The 26392-nt window shown below is 41.8% G+C and overlaps 1 protein-coding gene across 1 annotated transcript in view; it reads left to right on the top strand.

Annotated features, from left to right (window-relative positions):
- The first annotated feature begins 7765 nt into the window (after window positions 1–7765).
- Window positions 7766–26392, top strand: part of SEC16A (SEC16 homolog A (S. cerevisiae)) — a 23476-nt gene continuing 4849 nt past the window's right edge. The window contains 24 exon segments of the mRNA XM_009892332.1: window positions 7766–10249; window positions 11018–11548; window positions 12128–12273; window positions 13991–14076; window positions 15034–15169; window positions 15952–16150; window positions 17310–17487; window positions 18256–18398; window positions 18903–18964; window positions 19184–19322; window positions 19575–19817; window positions 20117–20214; window positions 20931–21012; window positions 21206–21323; window positions 21568–21679; window positions 21968–22073; window positions 22526–22666; window positions 22782–22895; window positions 23610–23814; window positions 24023–24271; window positions 24950–24976; window positions 24979–25037; window positions 26284–26390; window position 26392. The exon segment at window position 26392 is cut by the window's right edge and continues 45 nt beyond it. Of these exon segments, the coding sequence (XP_009890634.1) occupies window positions 7766–10249; window positions 11018–11548; window positions 12128–12273; window positions 13991–14076; window positions 15034–15169; window positions 15952–16150; window positions 17310–17487; window positions 18256–18398; window positions 18903–18964; window positions 19184–19322; window positions 19575–19817; window positions 20117–20214; window positions 20931–21012; window positions 21206–21323; window positions 21568–21679; window positions 21968–22073; window positions 22526–22666; window positions 22782–22895; window positions 23610–23814; window positions 24023–24271; window positions 24950–24976; window positions 24979–25037; window positions 26284–26390; window position 26392 (5766 nt within the window).

Raw genomic sequence — 26392 nt, forward strand, 5'->3', positions numbered from 1 at the left:
GCCAAATTTTAAGCTCTTATGTCAACAGAAGATGCTGAAGGATGAATGGGTCATGGCAAGCACAGTTGTTTTAGCATTTCAGGTGAAAAATAAGGGCTCCGGGGAGACCTTATAGCGGCCTTACAGTACCGAAAGGGCCCACAGGAGAGCTGGAGAAGGACTTTTTACAGGGGCATGTAGTGATAGGATGAGGGGGAACGGCTTGAAACTGGAAGAAAGGAGATTTAGATGAGATACTCGGAAGAAATTGTTGCCTGGGCGGGTGGTGAGCCCCTGGCGCAGGTTGCCCCGAGAAGCTGTGGCTGCCCCATCCCTGGAGGTGTCCAAGGCCAGGTTGGACGGGGCTTGGAGCAACCTGGGCTGGGGGGAGGTGTCCCTGCCCAGGGCAGGGGGTGGGACTGGATGGTCTTCAAGGTCCCTTCCAACCCAAACCATTCTATGATTCTAAAAAGGCTGAGAAGCGCTAAAATTATATCCCATGCCAAGGGAAGGGTTCAGAAGTGTTTGCGTGAAACAAGATTAGCACGGAGCTGTTCCGATGGCAAGTCTGTTGATGGTATGAGGAATCGGTGCATCTGAACTATTTGTTTACATGCTGGAGGGCTTGGGGTTTTTTTATTCTTTGTTTTCATTATTCCTGCTCAATTAGATGGGACATTTAGAAATTGCTACTCTGTATTGCTTTTTCCTCCAGGCTACTGGTGTTTGCTCAGAAAGTTGCTAACAGCTGCTCCAACCCTGATTGCTGAATTGTTACTACAGCTCCAATCACCCCCTTAAGAATGTACAAAAGGAGCCAAATTCATCTAAGGTGCAGCTTCTCTGGAATTACACACGGGTTAATGTGGCTGGGGTAGTCTGAATAATCACAGCAACTAAATGAGTAAATAAATAAAGCTCAGCTTGTCCAAGCTGGCTACCCTGATACAGAATACCAATACTCATAACCAAAACTCTCCTTTAGCCGTTTTTTCTCTTTCTGAGCTCAGAGAATGATCTTTTCAATGGTGAGCTCCTGGGCCAGGGCTGTGTTTATGGTTGCCTGCAACCTGATGGCAGAATAAATCACCAGGACTTAAAGGGAAAAGGTGATTATCATTTGTGTTGTGCCCCAAGTGAGCTGATGAAGCAGGAGAGAAGGACGCTCTTGTCCTCGTCCCACCAGCGAGCCTTTTTATTTGTAATGGGTCACTCTCAAGTCCAGAACTGGCTGGATTTGCTGAGTACAGCAAATCAGCTAGAAAGCTTCAGGGTAAAAGGGATTGAATGTCCTAATGTGACAATTCCTTCTAATCACATACTCCTCAGGAGAACAGCAAAGGTGAGTTCCCATCATTAGTGTTTGCATTGTGTATGTATGTGTATAGGTACACGTGAAGAGGGTTAGATATGTAGTGTAAATATATAGCTTTAGAGCCAGATGTAAGCTCTTGATGGTATTTACAGAATATAGATGTATTTTTAAAAAGCCAATCAGGCTAATTAAAATCATGTTTCCTCAGATTACACCTGTTGGGGGAAATATCGAGGGAGAACCAGGGCTTTATCTGCAATTCACGCCCGTGCAAGGAAATTGTATTTGACAAGCTGGTTTATAAGAATGTTCCTACAAAAGAGGGAGATGAAAGGCACTTGAAAAATCACAGCACTGCCTCTGGTTCCCACACCAGAATCAAAGTGATGCTTCCCCTGCTTGGACCCAGCTTTGAGGACCTTACCCTGCTTTAATGATCAAGTGTGCAGATTGGACTGATAATGACCCTTGATTAAGATGTTTGTTTAGGTAGTTCGTATTTTCCCCTCCAAGACTTCTTGTTGGGTGCAGAGTGTGACAATATCGGCACAGCAGCCACCTCCTGGGTACAAACTGGTAACAGAGACACCTCCTCCTCGCATTTGAACAGGGATTCCCTCTTAAAAGCTTCATGTTCGTGCGAAATAGACCTTCAAAGCAGAGCTGGAACACAGAGCAGAGCGGAGTGGAGGAAAATCTTTGGACTTGCAAATAACTGTTTGATATCATGCTATTGTTACCGTAACTCAGCCAAATGATAACTCTCCAAGACTCAGTTTGGAGTTTTAGAAAGCAGGCATTCTTTATTGCTGCGCACAGGGGATCACTCCACCTAGTGCGCGTGCCCACTTGCTCAACTACAAAGGTTATATGCAATCAAAAGATACGTATTCATTACATTCCTGAGAAATGATTAACATATTTGTACTATTTCCCAGAACTCTAATTAATGTATGGAAATATCCTTGACACATGCGCACTTATGTCTATTGGTGGTCTTCCAGGACCCTCTGCTGGTCGTCGATAGTCTTCCTCACCGCGGCCGCTGATTGAACTCCATCTTCACGCATGCTCCCTTTGCCCTTTGGCTTAATTACGTGACACCCAACTACACAAAACTAGCTCACTCCAGCCCACCCCCCTTATCTACTCCTCAAGGATACTGTGCCTCAGAACTGCCTTTTATCTACCCAAGCGTAGCAACTGGTTGACCTATCTGCTCGTAAAACATCTCGAAATTTGGCTGTATTGCTCTAGGGAGGCAACCACACGTCCTTTGACAGTATCACTGTGCTCTCATCTGAAAAAAAAAACCCACCACACGAACATATGTCTCTCTGAAGAAGTGCTTTTATACGCCTGTAAGTCAGTGCATCCCAGGGATAGCTGTGCGGAGCAGGCCCGGCCCCAGGCATCTGCCACCCCGCGGCTTTCGGACACTCGCAGGCCGGCCTTCCGCACGATTAACATCCCTTCACACCATTAACGTCCCTTCCCATGATTAAAATCCCTTCACAAATTAAGCCCTCATGGACCTACGGAACGGGAACCTCGCAGAGGGGTCGGGCCGGGGGCTGTCCGGCCCCTCTCCCCTCAGCTTCCCCCCCCCTCCCCCGACAGAGACAGGCCCAAGCTGGGCCGGGGCCTAGCCGGGCTCGGCGGCCCTCTGTCCCGCCCTGGCGGCCGCCTCCGCCACTGCACCCGCCCCGGGAAACCCGAGGGCTCGGAAGTCCCGGGGGACGCTCGGCCGGGCCGCACCATGCCGTACCCGGCGGCTACCTGAGGAAACCGACCTCCCCCCGCGGGCCGCGCTCCGCCAAACCCCGGCCGGTAGAAGCGAGGCCTGCGGCGGACAGGGGCTTGGCAGAGTGGGTCCCCTCCGGGGAGAAAGGCCCCGCCGAGGGGACAGCCGGCAGCGCCGTGCCGACCCAAAGAGGCATGAAGACCCAGGCGGGACTCGAACCGGCGACACCCCAGTCCGCAGCCGTATACTGCGCCTGCGCTGGGCGCTGCGAGATCGGCGCTGTCGAGGGCACTTCCGCCCTTAGTGTTTAGTTGGTTTTTTTTTTACCCTCCGACACTTCTGCCTTCCCTCTTTTCCCTTTAAAGGGACGCGGAAGGCCGAGGGGGAGGGAGGAGGCGGCGGGAGAGAAACACAAACAAGCGCGCGCCCGTGGCGTCATCGCGCGACGCGGCGTGACACGTCGGCGGCGGCGGAACTCCCAGCCGGATGTTCCAAGATGGCGGCGAAGGGGGCCGGTGCTGCGGCCGTGAGGGGGGGCGGCGCCCGCTGCTGAGGGGCCTCCGTCGTCGAGGGGGGGCTGCCAGGTACGGCGAGGGGTGGCTGAGGGAAGGGAGGCCGCCGGGCCGGGGGTAGACGGAGGGCTGGGGGATCCCGGGAGGGCTGCGTGAGGAGCGGCAGGGCCTGAGGTGCGGGCCCTGGGGCTGGAGCTGCCCGGCGCCGCCGTGCCTCAGCGCGGGTGGGCTTCGGGGCAGGGAGGTGGGGGATCGCTGGCAGTCCCGGGATTCGGTCCCTGCTCCCGGTTGGGGCAGGCGGCGATGCCGCAAGGAGGGGCTAAGCGGTGGAAGGGTGCCGCAGTCCGCGGGGCTGTGGTGCCGGGGAGGCTGTCCTGCGGGGTTTGGGTGGTTGGGGGTCGCCTCCAGTGCCGCGGTGGGACAGGAGCGCACGCTGCAGGCGTTCCGAGTAAGGTTTCATGCGGTGTGTGTCGGGGGGAAGTGATCCAAAAGTCAAAAGTATCGCCTGACGTTTGTTATCGTGTAGTTCCTTTGTCGAGACACGATACTTCTCGCGTCTCGGGGTTGTCTAGTTGTCAGGTGTCATAGGTCTGTGCTTTACTGGAGTAGCAACTGGTGCTGACTCAGTAGCACGGCTGCCTGAAAGTGTTCAGGACCTGCTGGTGTGATGGGCTGGCAGTCAGTCTCCTTTACAAAACAAATGGGAATGTTTTATGCTGCTGCTCTCTATGAATCATATTAAGTTCTGTGCTTTTGATTCCTAAAGAGCTCTTTTTGCTGTCTAACACTTGTAACTGTTGTTGCCATTTCTGAGAAAGCTGGTAGGAAGCTATCGGCAGTACTAAAGATGTAGTGCCATCCACACGTGTGCAGATGTGCAGTTGTCTGCACAGAAAAAAAATAATCTGAAAAACTAGTGTCCCAGCTACTGATTTTAAAGCTGCAAATCTTATTTTCCAGCTATTGTTGTCTTTGGGATTGCAGTGGTGTTTTTTATTCACTTTGTTCTCGTTGTTAGGAATCTGTGTATGAGAATATGTTAGCTGTTGTTTGGTATGTGCATGTGTGTGCAAACATGTGGGCACACATGAGAATTAATATTAGTACTCTGTAACCTGCTTTGCGGGCATACTTATTCTTGTTTAAAAGTAATTTATTTACCTTATGTCCCTTGGAGATAGGATTAAATCAATGCCCCCCCCCCAATAAATTATTCCTTTATGCAGATAAATTTTCACAGAGGAGTTTAAAACTAATCATGGCCATTGAGCTCGTCAGGTGAAATTTATTTATGGTCTTGCCTAGAGAATGGTCTTAATCTTTTTTTTTTTTTTTTTTCCTCTTTGGTAACATTTTCTTGGCATGTTTGGAAACACCTTCTGCAATTGTTACTTCTGGTGACTAATGTTTAGCAGGCTGCTCTGCATTATCTACTAATAAAACTGCTGAAAGTTAAGAATTTCCAAGGTAGATAAAGCAGAGATGGATTGCTATTAACTTATGTAGTTATTTCTTATTTATAAATTTCTTAATACCAGCTTTTCTGTTAATATGGGGTTGGGGGCAGGGAGGATCAGTATCACCAAGTTGATATCTTCTGTTTAAATTACCTGACACGGGCACGTTCATTTTATTTGGACTCAATTCTTCAAATCTTGCATGCTTTTACTACTGTGTGCAGTCTGTTAATATTAACTTTCCTTCTGTAAGGAATCTGATACCTTCGTATTGAACTTCTGTAATGCAACATTAGAGATCTTGTTATAGGAATGGCAAGTGAGCACTTTAAAGTAGAACTCTACACTTACTCTAATTAGTTAATTACTACGACTGGTTGTTACAAAAATGTGGTAAAGCGTTAGGATTCTTTTCTTCGTGTACATCTGATAAGACACTGTAAGGAATGAAGTCCACATTAGAAATTTGGAAGTGGGTATTCGAGTTGTAAAAACAGTTGGCTTTTGTGCTCAACTGTATTTCAGAAACAACTTTTACTATTGAGAACAGAACTGTTAGGTAGATATCAACATTTTGTTCAGTTAAGTTAGTGCTTTCCAAGAGGTAACTGGCTTGGCATGTGTTTTAATTACCTTTTTTTTTCTCCCCACTTCACAGTATGTTGTATAAAACCACTAGTTTATTTGAAGGGCAGTGAGGAGGTTTTGCAGTCAGGTTAATACAGTAAAGAACATGGTGAAAAAATAAATGGGGATGTCCAGAACAGCCTGGGGTTTCTTAAGCATGTGGAAACCGAGGTGGGTGTTAAGGCAGGGTTTCCTGGTGACATGGTTGGCCGTAAGCGTGGCGAGCTGGAAAACCTTCACCTCGGTATTGTATTGGGAGAACAGACTGCAAAGTGCTAAAACCTTTTTGCGAATATTTCTTGATAGGAATTCAACAGGCAGCGGTGTTTTTAAAAAGAATGTTGAAGACATTAAAGTAATGCATGAAACTAAGGAAGCTTTCTGTTTTGTGTTTTGTTAAAACAGAAGATCAGAAACTGACTTCAAGAGAAAAGCATTAATTTTAACAAATTTACAAAGTCTTACCTTAAGATATGGCTAGGAAATATATGGACATGGGGGAGAAATTGAGAGACACTGTCTCTCTTGGCTGGTACTTCAGGCTCTCTGAAGGAGGGACCTGGATTACACATAGGACTGTTAGGTTCTGCAGTGATGAGTAGAAGAGATTTTTCCCTAGGGTAAGTTGTACTGATGTCTAATAAAGTCTGTATAAATCATGCTGTGGTACTGGTCAGTATGCTTTTTATTGGATTTTTTTATTTCTTTATGAAATACATGTAGTTACACAGTGTTCACTCAATATGTATTTTTGTTAAGCAGAAGTGTTTTGCATTTGAACTTCTCTATAGCCATTAGAATTTTGGCTTGATTACAAACATCTGACTCTTCTGGTTTCCGATTTTATTAACCTTACTGAGAAGATGCTGAATCTTAAAAAAAGAACAAACTAAAAATTGCACAACTTTTGTCTGTCTTCTGTAAACAGAAGTGCATCTGGTGTGAAACAATTGCCGTGCGTACTTCACTCTACATGATATAAACCATATTTGTTGTGTACTACTAGAAAACAAGACTATCACGTGTTGCTAAAGCTTCGCTGAGCTGAACTAGACAACTGCTGAACAAGAACTCTAGTTTTGTCATCTTCCCTCCTCCCCAGATTGTCAAGGGGTGATAAAATTGAAAAATACATGTTCCTGATTAATTTACTGAACTGTGTACCAAATCCCTAACTGGTATTGTTTGGAGTTCTTGCTGGCAATGTTGGAATACTTCTATGCCTGTCCTTTCCACCCTGAAATACAGATGTAACTCTGGTACTGTGCCCAAGTCCCACTAGTGTTGAAGCGAGAACATTGATTAATTAATAGGTGGATGGAGTCGATTGTCTTTTATATTCTTACATGCAGTTTTACTATTATGCAGCTTTCATCTAGAATGTGATGAAAACCCAGTTGCTTTTCTCAAAATGAATAATACTGTCCTATACAATGTTTTCTCTATTAAAACAAAAATGCACTGTGTTCTGTTGAGGGGAATAGCATCTGATGAATTCTTTCTTGAGATGCTTGCTTCTCATCTTACCTGTAAAAAGGTCCATTCACACTGAGCAACAGTGCAACAGAGCTGAAGATCATCTCTAACTGAATTAGAGTTAGATAGTAATCTCTTGACTCTTTGTAATTGAATTGAGCTTGCTATAGTGCTTGCAGGTTGTATTGTAGGCTGACTGATGCTGTGTCTTGTCTATGATGCATGTTTCTGCTTGGAACAAATTTGGGGAAATGTAACACTATAATACCATTGGTGCTTTAACAGTCTGAGATTTTAACATTTGTACAGGACTGAACTGTGTTTAATTACTCGAAGCTATTTGTTAATACAGTTGTTAAATAGTGTGCATTGTTACCACAGGGCATTAAACTTCATTAATACTGGACTTGGATTTAGAAATGCAATGTTATATGTAAATTTCTTATGTATTCTGGAGAATAGAGAGACGTTTTCCACTTCAAGTTATTTGAGTAATTTTTTGTTCTCAAATAAAAAATGCTTAAGTGCTGCACGTATTGTGAGAAAGGAAACTGACTTGTCATCTTTTTTGCTTTAACAGGGTGGAAGAAGGAGTCTGTCTACGGCATCCACTACTAGTTTGTCATCTAGCATCTGACCCTGCTAGAAGGCCATCATGCAGCAGCCTCCACAGACTGTTGCAGCAGGAGCTGCAGCTCCACCTCCTGCAGGCATTGCTCGGAACATGTACTGGAGAAACAGCTCGCTCAGTAAACGAGCAAATGCAACAGCTGCCCCAGTGCAGCCTGTGACAGACCCTTTTGCATTTGGCAGACAAACTCCACAGGGTTCCTCTTTAGATAATCCATCCAAGGGCAATGCATTGGTTATGCAAAGTTCTTCCCCAGCAGTGTTTCCGCAGCCAGCCGTTATGCATACTTCACCGTCACGTACAGGGGACAATCCTCATGGACCGCATATGTCTTTATCAGCTCAACCAGGAATAAATACCAGTACGTTTTCTAATGTTCCGATTCCTTCACCATCCCCAGGATATGTTATAAATAGTAATATGGAAGTGCATCCAAATGCAGATCTTGGACTCCGTGGGCCTGCAGTACCATTGCATTATAATACAGGAGCAGCAGTTGAAAATTCTTTCAGTGTGCATCCTGGAACGGTGTCCATGTCAAACAAACCCGGAGGTAGACAAGATGTTGGTAGAGATCCAAATGATGTTCCTTCAGGACCCACTGCAACAGCGCTCTTCCCTCCACCTCCTCAGCAGCCTATGTCTCAGTGGAGGCCTGTTCAAGGTAACCTGCAGTCTCCAGTTCGAAATTTTGTGCCCTATCCTGAGCCATCTTCTCAGATTGACGTTCATAACATTTCCCAGTCTTCTGTTAGCACTTCTCATCTTCCCCCACAGCAGGGTCCTGTACACCAAGGTATTCCACAAAATATCATGCAAGCGCCTTTATCCGTTGGTTGTGAAAAGAATGGGAAAAATAGTTCTGCAAATAGCAGTCATCACGTCAACAGCATCCAGCCTGGAAATGTGTTTAGGCAGAACACAGAAATGACTAACGCTTGGTTAAATCAACCTTACCAGGAACAGTTTTACCCACAGCCACCATTGCAAGACTCCAGTTTTGTCATTCCCACAGCTCAGGAAAATAGCCCCAAAAACCAGTCTTCAGGTATGTCTGAAACATCAAATAGACCTATTCCCACAGATCGAGATTCAGGAACTCTCTCCATGTTTTTCAAAGGGGATGAGACAGAAAATGAAGAAATACTTTCATCTGAAAAAAATTACATAGTTGAGAAAACGGAGTTTGATGCTTCTCAGCCAAATTCGGCATCCTTGTATCACCAGCCAATGCATCCTCAGCGGGTTGCAACTAATGTTCTCTCTCAGGCGCAGATTGGTACAGGTTCAGCCAGTGAGATGGTACAAAAGGGAATGGATGTCCAGTACTTTTCTAAAATTGTCAGTCAGCAGGAGACACAGGCTGCTAAACACTCTATGTTTGTTAGTGATGACAAAGCAGGTATAGGTGACATGTCTGGGAATGGTGGGTCACAGTATGAAAATGTTGAGAACCTGGAGTGCATTCAGAATCAAGAAGTGCTGCCAAGTGAACCACAGAACATCAGCGCTTCATCCCCTGCTGTTGGTCCCGATCTGTACAGATACGGATCCTTTCCAGGTCAGATGCTTCCAAAGAATGCTGTTGTGAGCCATGCTGAAGGAGGACCAAATTTGGAGGCACCTGATTCATTACCTCATCCTGTCCGACCAGATAGCGTATCTTCGAACTATAGCAACATTAGCCATAGGAGCACTTCTAGCTCAGCAAGACCTCAAGAGCAAGTTGGTACGTTTATTCAGCAAGAAAGCGGGAAGCCTGATGAAGAATCTTCTGCTAGCTTCTTTAAACAGATTGACTCCTCTCCTTTGGGAGGTGATTCAAGTGAGCTAAACCTGGGCAAGAACTACCACAGTAATCTATCCCAACCTCCAACTCCAAGTCCTCCGAAGCCTACAGGAGTATTTCAGACAAGTGCAAATAGTTCTTTCGAACCTGTGAGGTCCCATGGAGTTGGTATAAAACCTGCTGAGATTGATCAAGCAAAGATGGTGGTTGAATTAAGAGAGAACCACTCAAACCAAAAGAATATCAAGAAGAATGCAGCTGTACCGGCTGCGTCTCCAGGCAATCTTGAACAGCCACCAGATAATCTGGAAACTATTTTCATGCCTCAGGTACACCCACTGCCTCTTGCAGTCACTGGTGAAGCTGGAAATACATTGCACTCTGGACCTGTTATGGAAAACATACAATCAGTATCTGAGAGAAGGTCCTCAACAAGAGCTCAGGGAGCAGTTAAGAAGTGTGATAGCCCAGCAACAACTCTGTGGGCTCATAATGAATTACCTAATTTTGGGGGAAATGTTCTTCTAGCTCCTGCTGCTCCTGCAGTGTATGTACCTGCCAAACAAACTGTAGAAGTCATTCAGCCACCAGAAGAAGGCCTGTCTAATCAGCAGCCAAGTAAGACTATTGCTGTGCAGCTTTCCCAAGATGGAAACATGTCTTCGGAAAATCTTGAGAATCCTCCCAAAATGGGAGAAGAGGAGGCTCTTCAGTCTCAGGCAAGTTCTGGTTATGCAAGTTTGTTGTCTTCTCCACCTACAGAGTCTTTGCAAAATCAACCTATCCTGATTGCTCAGCCTAATCAAAGCTATAACTTGGCTCAGCCAATTAATTTTTCTATTTCTCTATCTAATCAGCTAAGCAGCAATGAAAACAATCAGCCAATGAAGGACTCTGGAGTTGGGGACAAGCCTGCAATGGGTCCCCAAACTTCACATGCTGGTGGGATCATTTCTGGGGAAAACGTGCCATTACCTGTGACGCAAGTTGGATCTCTGTTAGTTAATGCACTTCCAAATACTAATCTGTTAAGACATAATTTATTACAAAGCCCTGTTAATTCCGCTGATACTGCTTCTAATCAGCCTGCAAACTTGCTTATGAAAACGCCGCTTAATTTGGCTCCAGAAGGGCAAAAGAATGTTAATGTGGAAAGTTTTGTTCCTGAATTTGCTAGCAAGCCAGGGTCTAATTCATCTGTTTCTCCTGGGACGAATTTCCCTAGTGGAAGTGCAAGTGCACTAGTATCCCCTGTTAATCCTGTAGTACAGGCTAATAATTCTGCAAATCATTCAAATAGCAAAGAAGAAGCTGCTGGAGTGCTTGACTTCACAGTGTCACGGATGTTGGAGAAAAGCAATGCAAGTAATTCTGTACAGGTGCATAATCAGTCGCTTTCTGGTGGTCCAGTATGTCCTCAACAGTCAGCTGGTAGTGCTGGTCAGGTGGGTCCTGAGATGCATGACAAACAACATTTCTATCAACAGGTGACAAAAGATGTACAGCATCAGGCGCTCTCAGACAGAGCTGTACAGGGAGCATTGCCATCTCAGCCACAAATGCAAGCAGCTCAAATGCAGCAACCAACATCATCTGGGCAGCCCTCAGGTCCTTCAAACTACCAGATTGCCGCAGGGACTAAAGCCATGCAGGCATCAGAGCAGCGTGAGAACCAGGTGCTGAGTAACCATCCTCAACCTGCGGGTCCCCAAGAGGCAAGTTCAGCACAGCTGACAACAAGGTACGACCAGACGAGTCCTGATAAGCCACCGGTGTCTGGACAGCCATCGGGTGCTCCAGCTTCCACAGCCCCTTCGACCACCACCAGTCAGTCAGTCATGCCAGGTGTGCAACAAGACCTGCAGCGTCCACCCCTGCCTCAGACCCCTCAGGATGCCTTTGGTCCATCCCAGAACCCTTACTACTACTATAGACATCCGTACGATGCTTACCAGCCTCCGTATCCACCACCTTATCCTCCTACAGACCCCAGAACAGCAGCTCATCTTTATTACATGGTAAGTTTTTCTTTTTCCCTTCCTACACCTTCAGAATGTATTAGTAATTTTCATCTTTGAATTAGGGCTTTAAACAGTTGTCATGATCGACGTTCAGTGTATCATTGGTGTTAAGTATTTAATTGTAGGGAAGATCCGGATAGCAGTAACAAAACTTACATTACAAAGATTATAAAAACTTAAAGTAGTTGCTAATACCAATTGCTGTTGGCACAGATGTCGGCTGATAGCAATTTATTTGGTTCTTTGTAAAAAGTGGCAGTTATAACTGTTTTAGCTGTCTGGGTGTTAAAATTTGGTTCCCATCTGCTGCCTGAATTATTGACAGCCGAGCAGATTGGCCAGTGTAGTGGTTGAACTGCCTTTAGTCCAATTCTAATGTTTTTTTTTCTTAACTCTAGAATATTAATAGACTTGAATATAACTTGCCATAACAGGTATCGAAAGCTATACTGTAGTCTGTTGATGTGTATCTCTTCAGGTATCACAGCTGTGGTGCGTACAGTGATTTGTTTGGTTTTAAAGGTTTATTCTTGGAGGTGGGAAGCCTCTTACCTTACATGTCAATCTCTTTTCTAGGAGGATAGCTACGGACAGTATGACCCACGGTACAGACACTATGATGGCACTGGCACTGCTTATATGGAACCAGGGAGCTATCGGTATTCTGAGCCTGAACGTCCTAGTTCCAGAGCTAGTCACTGCTCTGACAGGCCTCCTTCAAGGTATGCAATTCTTAAATTGATTAAAGATCTGATATACCCTGAAGCAATGAGTGTAATGATGCCTGTTGAAGTTTTATAGCATAAGCCGCGGTGAGGAAGTTCAAAAACTCATTGTGTGCTGCCATAGGAACAGATGGTATCAAATGCAACGTCTGAAAAGGATACCATTCTGCAGTCTTTTCTCTTGCTAAGTGTGATAGCGCCTCTGAATCTCGCCCTTACTGTACCAGTATTGATGATGCAGCTTTGTAAACTCTGGTGAGAGGAAGGGAGTAACATTTTTCTGAAGGAGACTGAGAAGATTGGTTGGTCGGATAAACCTGATCTGATAAGATCAAATCCCCTCCTCTGCAGAGGGAGATGCTGTGTTAGCAAACTTCCCACACGTTCCAGGGAGGAGCATCACTTGACTTGCGTGGCCACTTTGGAGTTTGCACGATCAGTTGTATGATCAGTTGTAGAGGAGTGTGAAAGTTCCCGTCATTCCACATTGTTGTTAAATATCTTTACCTTCTGTGTATGTGTGTATACATATGTGTGTTCATGAGTCTATACACACGTGTATATACAAATGTGTAGATATAAACATAAGTGTATATGCATACATGTATATGTACACACATATATGTGTACGTACATATATGTAGACACACTACATTTTTCATCTAATGTTCATCTTCTAGCTTTTTTCAGAAATTGAGGGATGGTGTCCTAAAAATGGCATATAATAAAGGTTCGTGATTTTTCAAGTAGTGGCCACATCATCTTTTTCCATCAAAAGTATTCTAATTATCTTTTGTATATATCTCTGCACTGACTCTTACTTTGATAAGATAAGGGTAATAACCTAGAAGATGCCTGGAATTAGTTCTGTAGTGATGTGCTGTGTTACAATTGCATCTCAATGCTATCTCATTTATTCACTGAGGTATTTAAACGTAAGGATGTGCTAACACTCGAAACATTGCTGCATCTGCTGAAAAGCTGAGATTGAGAAACAGACTGAAAATAAAGCACTGGGGTTACGGCAGTGCTATCCCTACAATGTTAGTATTCTGTGTGCCTGCCAGTCACAGATTGGCATCAGCTCCATGTTGAACAAGGCGATACAGTATTGAGTTCTTTGGCCAGGTACCAAAGAAAAGTGTAGTGCGTTTCAGTTTTGTTTCTTTTCTGACTATATTTAACGCTGGTGACAGATGCCACAATGGCAGCCCCGGAGGCTGAAACCTATTATCAGAATTATCTATGACAGTGCTAGTTCATGTGCTGACCCATTTTCATGACCTCTTCTCCAGACCATAGTCCTCTTTTCATCACCATAAGATGTATAACAAAACACTGTTAAAGCAGAGGGAGCAATTATTTCATTACTTAAGTTAGTGACTTCTCTTTTGAGACAGCTCAAAGGATGCGAATTATAGCATTAGTTTTTGTAATAAATTGTCTATAAGTAATTAAACTTACCACCAAAGCAGTTTTCAAAAATCACTACATTACTGTATGGTAAGGGCTATTAGCTTTTTATGACATGCAACAATTTAGTGATACATTGGTTTGTAAAGTCTTAACTTTATGATTCCTTGATTTCCTCTAAATGCATTACTTTATGCCACAAGGTAGAGTTTCATACTTACAGTTCTTCATATCTCCTGCTGACTTTAGAAGAGGTTGAAGGAGGAATAATAACTATTTATATCTGTGCGCTTTCTTTCAGGCAAGAGTATACTGAAGATTATTATACAAAAAGTGGATGGAGTGATTATTATCCAGGCTATTACCCAAACTCATATGATTATGGAGGTAAGGTGTCAAAATGAACTCTGAATTTGAATTTTTCTATAGAAAATTGCAGGTTTAAACGAAGACTTACGGGGAAGAGGAACTTCAAGATCAGAGAATTATTGTATTTTTCCGTGTTAATAAAACTGATATCCTTTCCACAACCAGCAAGAATAAAGTTATACTTGCTGCAAATTGATCTTTCAGCCTACTTCAGTTCTTAATACCATGCCATCCTTCCTGTATGTTTTTTATTAGAACTAGTAAATAGAAAATAAATTGTTTATTCCTCACTGCCAGCCTTCAGTTTGCCTTTCCATTGTGAAAGCACACCATTCTAAGTCTACAGAATAGTTTTCTTCAATGTATTGCAAGCCTGTCATTCACTGGGCTGTATCCTTGGTGTGTAACCTGCAGGCAGACTTCTAAAGTAAATTTTAGGTAGGTGTAAACAGAAATTGACTCATGACTAGAATCTGGTTTTGTCCATAATTATCTGAATGCTCACAGAGACATTCTGGCATTGCTAATCTGAAAATAATTGCTTGTGTAGTGCCTAGGAGGATTTTAAGCAACATCTGTCCACATCCTGAGACATTTAGCACGACACTCTGAAGATTGATCACAAAGATTCTGTTAATATTTATTGAGGTATTATCATGTTATGATCAAGTTTTAAGGTTGTTAGAAAATACCTATCTCTCTGATAGTAAACACTGTCCCTTCAAGAGTTTCTAGCTAGCTATAATAAACATGTTTCCCTGAAAGGTGTGAAAGTGATTCTTTTAGTTGTGTTTTTATTTGGGGTTTTTTGTTAACTAAAAATTAGTAGAGACATTTATGTAGCTTTAAGTACATTACTTTGGTTTTGCTATATGCTTCAGGACCAAATCAGCCTGTAATTAAAGAGAAAGGAGTAGAAAAATGTTATAGGCAATGGCTTCCGATACCTACACCATTTCTTTTTATTTTCCAAAGATCCAAGTCGCTGGGAACGTTACTCATCAGCATATGACCCCAGATACAGAGATCCTAGAAGTTACGATCAGAGGTATTGGTATGATGCTGAACACAACCCTTACCAGAAGAGAGAAGCGTATCCATATGGCAACAGGTTTGTCCATTCGATCCATGTTCCCTCAATGCTTTTTCCAGATCTAGGCCAGCACGGGCCCCAGGGGCTGATGACGATCAGAGAACTAGTGTGTATGTTTGAGTGAAGGCGGAGAACCTGGCATGGGTTTCTTCAGGGCTGAGCCCCTCCCATAGCCAGAAAATTCAGTTGTGGCAGTGAGTGTTAAGACAAAGGCTGAGGCTTTGCTTGTGCCCTAACAGCAATACTACTTTATTTGCTGAAGATCTGCCCCAAAGCCTTCAAAAAATTATGAACAGTTGTGATAGTTGTATCAGGCATCAGAATTTCAGGGTATTGTGCAGCTTTGTAAGTAAAATATTTAATATTCTGTGGGAATGCAGATGCATCCTGTGACAGACTATTGAAAAGCAGTGTTACGTACATTTCACAGATATATGTTGCTAGCCCTTTCTGTAGCTTCAACATAGATCATTGAGGAAAAACAGATGAGGTGTCACGTTACCCTTAAGAAAAGGATTTAAGGCAGTAGGACTTGTTTTCAGATTGGGTGAACATTCTATGTGTTTTCCTGGAACAGACTCTGAGTGTGATGTTGGTCTTGATCTTGAATATTCTGGATGAACTTCTTGAAGAAATGTCAGTTTGTTTACTGTAATAAAAACCTCAATCTAGGAAATAATCTAAAAGCCTGTCTGAAGTTAGGTGCAGTTTTCTTCTTGACAGGTATGCAGTGAAGTCACTTCCCTCAGGAATATGGGTGGCTATGTTCATTTTTGCTTGTGTGTTTCTTTGTTGTTCAGACATGACCGATACGAAGATAACTGGAGATATGATCCTCGTTTTACTGGAAGTTTTGATGATGAATCTGAACCCCATAGAGATCCTTATGGTGATGAATTTGATAGACGCAGCGTCCACAGTGAACATTCTGGTCACAGTCTCCGTAGCTCCCGCAGTGTTCACAGTCACCAGAGTAGTTTCAGCTCTCGCTCTCAACAAGTGAGTTTCAAGTCATCACATCAAGTATTCTTTCAGTTGGGTCGGGTCTTTCTCTGTTATGGGTGGGTGAAACATTAGAAATGTGGAAATATGTCTGGGTTTAGCTTGGGGAATATGTATTTTGAAAACTTTTATTCTGTAAGTTAAGTATGTTTTGTAATATAGTTTTGAATTTAATATTTATCACAGTTGTCAAGAGAACTTTAACCAAAGTCAGCACTCAGCTGTGCGAGTTGCCACACACAGAGAAATGAAAAATTTCCTCTCTTGAATCCATTTGCTGTTTGTGAGAACTTTGCCCTGACCGTGCTTGGCGGTAGTTGATAATGTGCCTGGCTTTCAGCGTTAGGTTGTTTTTTCTCATTGCAAGCATGAATGCTATTACTGAGCTTGGGATCTGTTAAAAGACTAACTACATATTTATATGATGTTATTGTGACTTTAAAAGCAAAACCAGAATTGAACTGACTACTCATCTACTTACACCATAAGTACAAATACCTGAAAAACACAGAGAATATTTGGGTAATGGTTGAGGTGCAGTCTTTGGACTGTGTCAGTTCCAATTGGAATGGGAAGCGTCATTTCAGCTGTAGTCTCGTGTTGGTTCATCATGTTTCTTGGAAGTTTAGGTGGTTTTCCAGTCTGAACTCCAGTTAATTTAGGAGTATTGGAAATAGTACTGGAGATCACTTAAGCATTAATCTTTAGGCACCTGGAGTCATTTAGGCATTCATCAGGTTTACTCAGTAGAGACTTTCTGTCAAAGTGTTACGGCAGAGGTGAACACCGATTCTGATCTGTAGTTGCTGATACAACAACACTTGAACCGATAACTCATTTTACAATGTTATTCTTCATACAAGCACATAGACATTCTGTTGTGAGAGAACTGAACATACTTGGATGCGAACAGATCAAATGGTACTAAAAACACTGAGGGAGAACACTAAAATTTATTATCTTCTATAGCCTATTGCTGCCGGTGTCTTGCAGGATAGCTTTCTCAAATGCAGTGCTGGCAGTAAGCCTGGTTTACGAACAGTGTGAAGAATTGAAGCTGGGTGGAATGTTTACTGTCTTGAGTCATGCTTGCAGTATTGCTTGCTTGGTGTAACTTCATGCTCTCTGCTAACAGTTACTAATACGATCTATTTAGAGCCAGCTGTATAGAAGTAATCACGATCTAACGGCTAATACGTATGAAACTACTGCGCAGGCAGTGTCGCTCCACACAGATTATCCATATGGCGGATATGCTGCTAACTTTGATGGACAACAGCCTTTTACGGATTATGGCTACCCGACCGAAACTGGATGGTCAGCTGTAGAACAAGGTATTGGCACCGCTGGGGAAGGAGGAGGGAAGGAACTGTGCTCGTGAGGTTGTCTACCAGTAGTAATTTGGACTTCTGTTAGTATTTGTAGTGTATGAGATGCCTTTCACTTATTCGTTGAGCCTGTTAACAGGAAAAAAACTGGTGTTTTACAGTGTATGTACATGTGAACAAAGTCTTGTTTCCTTTTCAGTGTAAGGATAACTTGCTTACTGAAACCTGGGTATATCACAGAACAGTAGTAGCTAGACAGTATTTGCTATTAAATACTGCATACTCCCATTTCTAAATGTCTTTTTAGATAGATTTTTAACTACACTGCTTGTGCTTCATGGGGAATGATTAAACTTTAACTTAAACTGCAGATTTTTCCATAAATTTTTCCTACCCTTTCGGTGTGGAACAAAACACACTTTCTCTGGAAAAGCTTTTCCAGAGTATGTTGTAGCGTATCATTAGCTCTTCAAAGATGTGTCCTGTATTTATCCAGAGATCACAGAAATGTGTCGGATACAAACAATCAAAGCCCCTGCATTGGAAAAAATGAGTAGATTGTAAAGTTCTATAGCCTAGTTTTGTTCTTGTTGCAAATCTTCAGAAGATCTTTGGGACTATAATGGAACTGATGAATTGTTGCTTGTAAGGTTTATCCAAATTAAATGGCAGGGTTTTTTCCACTAGTACTGCAGGATTACTGAACTATATAAATATATCAGCAAGTTTACTTAATTGCAAGACAGGTTACTTGTTCTTCTTTTATCTTTTCAGCACCTTTAAGGCCCTCAACGCCTGAGAAGTTCTCAGTGCCTCATATCTGTGCAAGGTTTGGTCCTGGGGGCTTCTTAATAAAAGTGCTGCCAAACCTTCCTTCAGAAGGACAGCCAGCTCTGGTTGAAATACACAGTATGGAGGTAAAATTTCAAAGAAAAAAGGGAGTTGGTGGAATACAGGCCCTTCTTTTGGAAGGGGAGTAGAGAACTTGGATCAATAGCTTCCTGACTGTTTGGGGTTTTTATTTGTTTGTTTGGGGTTTTTTTTCTTAATATGTCAACACATATATCTCTATATTTATCTGTTTGGGCTGTAATCATATGTAAAGCAGTAACTTTAAAATTTCTATTCCTCTGAGAGATGATGTAGTAGATCATCTAGCTCCTTATAATTTTGTTCAGGTAAAATCCTCCTTATTAAGGAGATATGAGGCATATTTTTCTATTTTGCCACAGAATGCCTTCCCATGTGAAGTAAATTTTGTCATTTATTACCCTTGTGCCTATTGCAAGTCACCATATGTATTTTGTTTAAGAGCAATAGCTTAATTACGCTATAGACTATGTTGAGGTCTGGGGTTTTTATTGCTAAAAAGCAAAATTCATAGTTATAAGAGTTTCTTATGGTTTCTATTTGTGTTGTAGACTATGTTACAACATTCTCCAGAGCAAGAAGAGATGAGAGCATTTCCTGGTCCTCTTGCTAAGTATGTTCTTACAGATTTCAAAAATAACTTTCATGCTTTCAGATTTCATTTCTTCATCACTCTTACTTGTTTGCAAATTATTTTTTTATTTAAACTGACTCGAAATATTTATGGCTTTTCACCTGCTTTAAGTAATACATGAATTTAAATTTATTCCTCATACTAATCACAATAATGATCTGAATGTTTACATTAAAAACTTTTTTTTTATTATTTCAGGGATGACACCCATAAAGTGGATGTTATTAATTTTGCACAAAATAAAGCTACACAGTGCTTTAAGAATGAAAATTTAATCGACAAGGAATCTGCAAGTCTGCTTTGGGACTTTATTGTGCTGTTGTGCAGGCAAAATGGGGTATGTCTCACTGCTTGAGTTTTTGTCTATCCTAAAATATTTTATACACAAAATGGTATTTATGTAAAAGACACTACTATGTGTATAGTGGCATATCTTGGAATAGTTCACTGATTCATAGAACAGGTAAGCTGGTCACTTGTCCTCAGGTGCTCAGAGGTGCTGATATTCATGTGTTGTTGTTGAAGTGACAGATAAAATGATGGCAATGTTGAAATAACTTTTTTTTTTTTTTTTCTCAACTTTATATAGACTGTTGTGGGAACAGACCTGGCTGAACTTTTGCTCCGAGATCATAAAACAGTGTGGCTTCCTGGGAAGTCCCCTAATGAGGCAAATTTGATTGATTTCACTAATGAGGCTTTGGAACAAGTAGAAGAGGAATCTGGTGAAGCCCAGCTCTCGTTTCTCACTGATAGTCTTGTAACTGCCATTGACAGTCTTGAGAAAGAGACAGAAAGATTCAGAGAGTTGCTGCTTTATGGCCGCAAGAAGGTGAATGCTTATACTATTATTTTGTTTACTTATTTTTCACAAATCTTAAAGCCCTACAAAGCAGTTAAAATCATTTTGCAACTTGCACTGCGTATAATATTTCATGGCACTGTGCTGCACTGATATGGAAAAATGTGCCCTACAGTTTATAATATAAACAAAAATTATATTAATGTGTTAGCATTTGATCTAAACAATAATTTTTTCATTCAGACAGAAAGTACTACTGTAAAACAATCAGTGTTTATTGGAGTAGTATGTTAAGCTACCCCTAGAAAACTAATTTCTGTATTAATTAGGATGCTTTGGAGTCTGCCATGAAGCATGGTTTATGGGGTCATGCTCTGCTACTTGCCAGCAAAATGGACAGCAGAACACATGCGAGAGTTATGACCAGGTACTGTTTTGCTTGTTGCTTAGTACTTACAATGGGACTGTTCTGCTAATAAGGCAAAGACTTGGTGCTCAGAAATCTTAATGTTAAAATCATGAGTTATCCTTAGTAGCTTATGCGAGAATTATGCTTTAATTTTACCTATATATTCAGTTGTCATCTGTTGCTCTTTATTCTGGGGCCTTCTGGCTGTAAACTTAAACCTGAGAAGTTTTTCTATGCTACTCGTTGCATTTAAGGGGTATTTGAACCATGTCATCTGTGGGCTTGCTTGAAAGGTGCCGTTAAGCTTTCAAAACACTGTGCAGAACACCAACTGTCAACTTTGTTAAAGCGAAGAAACATTGTGGTACCCTTCATTCTCCTTGCCTGGAAGAAGCAGATGTGTCCATGTGTGCTTTGTCTATAGACAGAAAAACTTTTCTCTCGGCTTCCCTGAGCTTGTGAAATCATGTCCTGAGTCTGGTCAGCTGGCACGGGGAGAATCCTGATGTTTTTCCCAGCTTGGACTGACCTGTGTCAGAGTGGCAGATCCAGTTAACTAGTAATGTTTTGCTTCTTAACATTATCCACTGGACAATTGCTTATTCAGTGTAGTATTTTCAAATAGCATTTCCTTCTCTTAAACTAGGCTAGATTAACTGCTACTGAGTGTTCAAGTACATTTTAACTGCTTATCCCTTGTTTGTGTTTTGTTTTTCTGTGTAATGTCTCTGTAGATTTGCCAACAGTCTCCCAATTAATGACCCTCTGCAGACTGTTTACCAGCTCATGTCTGGAAGGATGCCAGCTGCATCCACGGTAAGATTCAAGTGTGAGATGCACTTGAGACTTAAAGAGGTACTGCAGTGAGCAGCGTAGTTCACAACAGTAATCTTCCCATGTATCTTTCCTAGAATGTCAGATAAGTTGTTTTGGTCCTTTTTTAGGTTGAAACACTTAGCCATGCAGAGCTCCAGTCACTGATTTGACTAAGTAATTCTTCTAATTTTAGTGCTGTGGAGATGAGAAATGGGGAGACTGGAGGCCTCATCTAGCAATGGTGTTATCCAACTTGACCAATAATGTGGACTTGGAATCCAGGACCATTGCTACCATGGGAGACACTCTTGGTAACTCTTGGGGGATGAACAGGGTGATGACTGGAGGAAAAGCTTTCTGAAAGCTTTAATTACTCAGCTCATTTTTTTTTGAAAACAAGCAATTGTTGTGTAAAATGTAAAGTGGAACAGTTCTATATGGGCGTGTCTCTATTGTGAAGGTATTTGAATGAAAAGCCAAAACAATACGGGACACTGAATTACAATGTGCCACTGTGAGGAAATATCCAGAGTTCTGTCGCTTGTTTCTCTACAGCTTCTAAAGGCCTGCTGGATGCTGCTCATTTTTGTTACCTTATGGCCCAAGTTGGTTTTGGAGTTTACACCAGGAAGACAACAAAGCTTGTCCTAATTGGATCAAATCATAGGTTTGGTTTTCCTTTTTTTTTTTTTTGTTTAACACAACTTTTTACATGCAAAAATGAAAGCTTATTGGCTTGAGAGACTGAATTGCACTGCTCCTCTTACCATCACTAGCCACAGCTGGTTTTGAGATAACTACCTGATGCCCTGTCCTTGTTTGAGGAGTAGGAGTTATTGATACTGTGTCTAACAGAGCTGTGTTTTTGACTTTATTTCTGATTTACAGATATCTATTATGAGCATGTATAATCTCAATGTTTAAATAATATTTTTCCCCTCCCGTTCCCGAATAGCTTACCATTTTTGAAATTTGCCACCAATGAAGCTATTCAAAGAACAGAAGCCTATGAATATGCACAGTCACTAGGAACTCAGCCTGGCTGCTTGCCCAATTTCCAGGTGAAGCACTGTTTCATCTTTTTTTACTTTCGCAAGTTTTATGCGAGGTTTTCATCTCTTATGCGCTGTATTCAGCATAGCAATTATTTTATTCATTGTAACATGAACTATTTGTGGATAACGTAGTGCAAGATAGCTTTTTTCCGGTTGTCACTTAAATCTCCTTTTCAATTTTTCATCTATGCATTCTGAACTTCTGAATTATGAATTTTGTTGTTATTGTAACTGTGTATTCCAAAAGAAAAATCCAGCAGAATTTGTTGGCTCTAGTTGTAGACTTCTGTTGGATAAGAGAATTGAATGCTTTTTCCCTAACTTTTTTTTTTCCTGACTAATGTAGATGTGATAATGGGATATCTGAGGTTTCAACTGAAATGAGAGACTGCCTTTCATTTGATACTTCTAAGAATGTTCTGATCGCTCAGTTTATTTCACCTGCTTGCATTCTATAGGTTTTCAAATTCATCTATGCTTGCCGACTAGCTGAAATGGGACTTGCTGCTCAGGCTTTCCATTATTGTGAAGTGATTTCCAGAACTGTCCTTAAAGATCCACATTACTATTCACCTGTACTCATTGGCCAGCTAATCCAGGTAACATAAGGAAGAATTAAGTATTTGTGGCTTCATATTGTAGGTGGTAAGCTGTGGCTAAAGTTGCCTTTTGTTGGATGGTTAACTTAAACTTTACAATGATTCCTTTCTCTAGATGTCATCACAGCTACGCCTGTTTGACCCACAGATAAAAGAAAAACCAGAACAGGAATCTTTTATTGAACCTTCTTGGTTAGTAAGGCTTCGACACGTGGACGGACAGATCAAGGTACAGAGTGTACTTTTCAACATGAAGTATTCTTTTTAGGATTAGTGTAAATCCCATTTTTTTAAAAATGGTTTTGTTTATACTGCTAATTACAGAAACGTAAGAAGTTACTTTATGATATATATATATTCATGTTGTAAAGTGCAAATGGTATGATTTAAACCAAGTGTACTTACCACACTTCAGCGCCCTAAGATCAATACAGAATAGTTAAAGGGTGGTGTATGTTATATGAGATCAGGGTTTTTTTAGTACTGTAATGCAAGGAGAATTGCAAGGCTCATTAGGCTGCAGTAACTCTTGCAGTAAGCAGAGGATCCGCTTGCCTGAAAAAAAGTTGTGTGTGAATTAGTGTAGCTAGGTTGTAACAGAGTGGAAATAATTGCCATTTATTTATAGAGATCTGTTAGAAATTTGAACCTTGAGCTAATTAACTAAGCTTCCATTAAAAAAAACCCAAACAACCCACAACAAAAGCACTGAACAACAAACAAACAAAAAAAACCAACCAAAAGGCAAAACCAAACCAAAACAAAAAAAGCCTGTTAAATGTTTTGATTGAATGTGGCCTGCAAATTGTTGACAGCTCACTTTTTGACTGAACACTAAAAAAACGTGTGCTGTTTTTACTCTTAAGATCTCCTTTCCTTTATGCTCCCTTGATTATGAACTTCATGTCTGCTACAGTTAATCGGTTCTTGCTTTTTTGTGCAGGAGGGTGCAATAGCTTATAACACGGACAGGTCCACCCCACCACCATATCCATGCAGTACACCGAGCTCTGAATTAGACCATGCTAGTCAATGTGATGGAGCGGGAGCTGGCCGGGATGTGGGTCCAGGTGCTGAAAATGCATTGTTAGCATCCTTATTACCCAATATGGCTCAACAGATGCAAAGTGTGCAGCTGATGCCTTCAGGTTAGTGTTTCATATCCTTCTTCATGACAGAGAGAAAATAAACGTTTTAGGTTTCTGGTATAAGAAACCACTTAAGAAGGTGGTAGAAACAGTGAGATTTCACTTCTGCATTGTATCATTTTATTCATAGGGTAAAAGCTTCACACACTGGAATTTCTGTTTAGTTATAACTCTTAACTTGGTTTGTTGTTCTTTTTGGGTGCTGCAGTACCTCAGGCTGTCCTTGATGGGTCAGCTGCTATGATTCCTCCTGGTGACCAGGAAGCTGTCCGAAGTGTCCCTTTCTATTCAGTGGCTTCTCAGCCTATTGGTCCAGGACCCAGCTTTGCACCTCCAGGATTTTCAAATCCATACGGAACTGAACCGTCACCACTGTATTTAGGGTCAGCGCTACCACCAGGAGGGCCACCGCAAGAAGTTGAACCGCGGTCAGAAGAGCAGACAAACCTGGAAACAGGTCTGGGATCTTCGTAAACTGCTTTCCTTCCTTGAAAGGGGAATGAAGTATTTTGGGAAATAACGCAAAATATCTCAATATTTAGAAAGTAGTAAGTCAAGGGTAATGAAACTTAAAAGCACCATGTAATAGTACAGAAACATCTGTGGAAAGTTACAGTATTCATCCTGCTTACTTGGCTTAGTTTAAAAGAGAGGTCAGGCTCAGCAGATTATGATTTAGACCCTAACAGGTAATCACGGAGCGCACTGGGATTGGCAGTTCTGTTTGCAAGGTCTGTGATTGGAGCTTCAGGGATGTCTGCCTCTAGAGAGCAGCTTCTAGGACCCTGATAAGTCTTAATTCTGTGACAGTAGAACCTGACACGTGCAGGCAGGCATACACAAGTTTGGCAATGCTGCATTAGAGATGTGAAGAACCTTAAACTGCCCTGTACTGATGGTTGCATCCCTCAGCCTGCCTGACTTGTGTTTAGAAAAAACTTAATACCCATCCAGGAGAAAAAAAAAATAAATAAATCTCAGCAACTGCAGTTCACATTCTTTAAAAGACCAGGTTCTTTCTAGCACAAAACTTGTAATTAGTGAAAACTTCTGCCTAAAAGTGGTATTGTGGTGGTTGTGGGCTTTTTGTCATTGTGTTCCCCCCCTGCTAACATAATCTAATTTGTTTTTTAAGGAATGCAGAGAATTGCCCCGGAGTCTCCTTCAAAAAAAAATTCCCTGAACAGAGAGAGGAGGATTTCTATGGCAGAATGGCTAGCATGGTATCTTGATTTCATACATCTCTTCAGCACGTCAGCTACTGCAGATCTTTGCAAGCACAAGAGTGTATTGGGGCTGTCTTGTGCTTCAGCAAGACTTGAAGCTTAGTTTTTCTTCCCCACTGCCCTTCTGCTTCAGTGGAATAAATAATGAAGAACTAGTAGAAAATTTTAGCTGTAATTTTCTTCTCTAAAAATATTTTTGTTTTTTTTAAAGTGGGAAGGGGGTTATCAGGCTGTTGTCTGAAGAGTTTAATTTATCTTTCTCTTCCCTACGTTCCTCTCCCATCTCCCAGAATGATTCTTCATAGCCAGAAGAGCTTGTAGCATACATCAGCAAGTGAGGCAAACAGGCCCTAAAGAACAGTTCTGTGACTGAGCTTTAAAGGCGTAGTGTTGACTACCACTTGGTCATGACTGGAAACATGGAAGGTCTTTATCAAAATCCCAAACCTCTTTTTAAAATATATAGTATTTTCACTGTTTAAGTATTACTGGAGTTGGTATTGCCTTGGAAGTTAGTTTAATCTCCTAAAGTCACAATTGTTTGAAAGAATTAATATAAGCATCTTTAATAGGGATATGTTTGGCAACTGGTAAAGGACGGGAAGATTTTTTTAACTAGAAGTTAACCATACTTATAGAAGAAACAGTGAATTTTTGTTATGCTTGAGTTGCTATACAAACATTAGAAGAACAACCTAATGTTGGAGAGGAAAAAAAATGCAGCAACCACACCTTCGTGCAGCATTTTTACATCTTTGCTCTTGTGGGCTTGTTAAGGCTGCACAGCAGTGCCCTGATTTAACACTTTTTCATGGACCATTTACACAATAGTGCAATTACTTGGCCGGACTTCAGCTCTAATTCTGCACCTCCTACATGTTGGAGGAGATAGAAATACCCAAATAACCAGCTTGAATATCTTGAATTGTGTGGGAATTTTTGATGAAGAGTGAATGTTGTGTCAGATATTTAGCTACTTGTTTATTAAGCATGTCCTGGCTTTATATCTAACCAGGCACCAGGACGAAGATCCAGATCTGCATCTCAGTCTTCACATATGGTATGCCACGAGCAGGCTATTTCTTTTGCTAAATCTTCATTCTTCTTTATGTTTATTTTTACGTGCTTTTGTATCTCTTCCTATTACGAACTTTTCAAAGAAGGAATTTGTTTAGCAAGATGAAATCTAATCTATCACTCCAGCAGTGACAACTTTGTACTTCCCTGTATATTTCTACTACAGGGCTATGGGCGCAGATCACGAACAACTTCAGAGTCCTCTGCTCATTCCGTGGGACGAGAGAGATCCAACTCTGCAGCAAAACAGCCCTCTCCTTCTCCCTCTGCTCCTG

This window comes from Charadrius vociferus, unplaced genomic scaffold (assembly GCF_000708025.1).
Source record: "Charadrius vociferus isolate BGI_N301 unplaced genomic scaffold, ASM70802v2 scaffold549, whole genome shotgun sequence".
NCBI classification, from domain to species: domain Eukaryota; kingdom Metazoa; phylum Chordata; class Aves; order Charadriiformes; family Charadriidae; genus Charadrius; species Charadrius vociferus.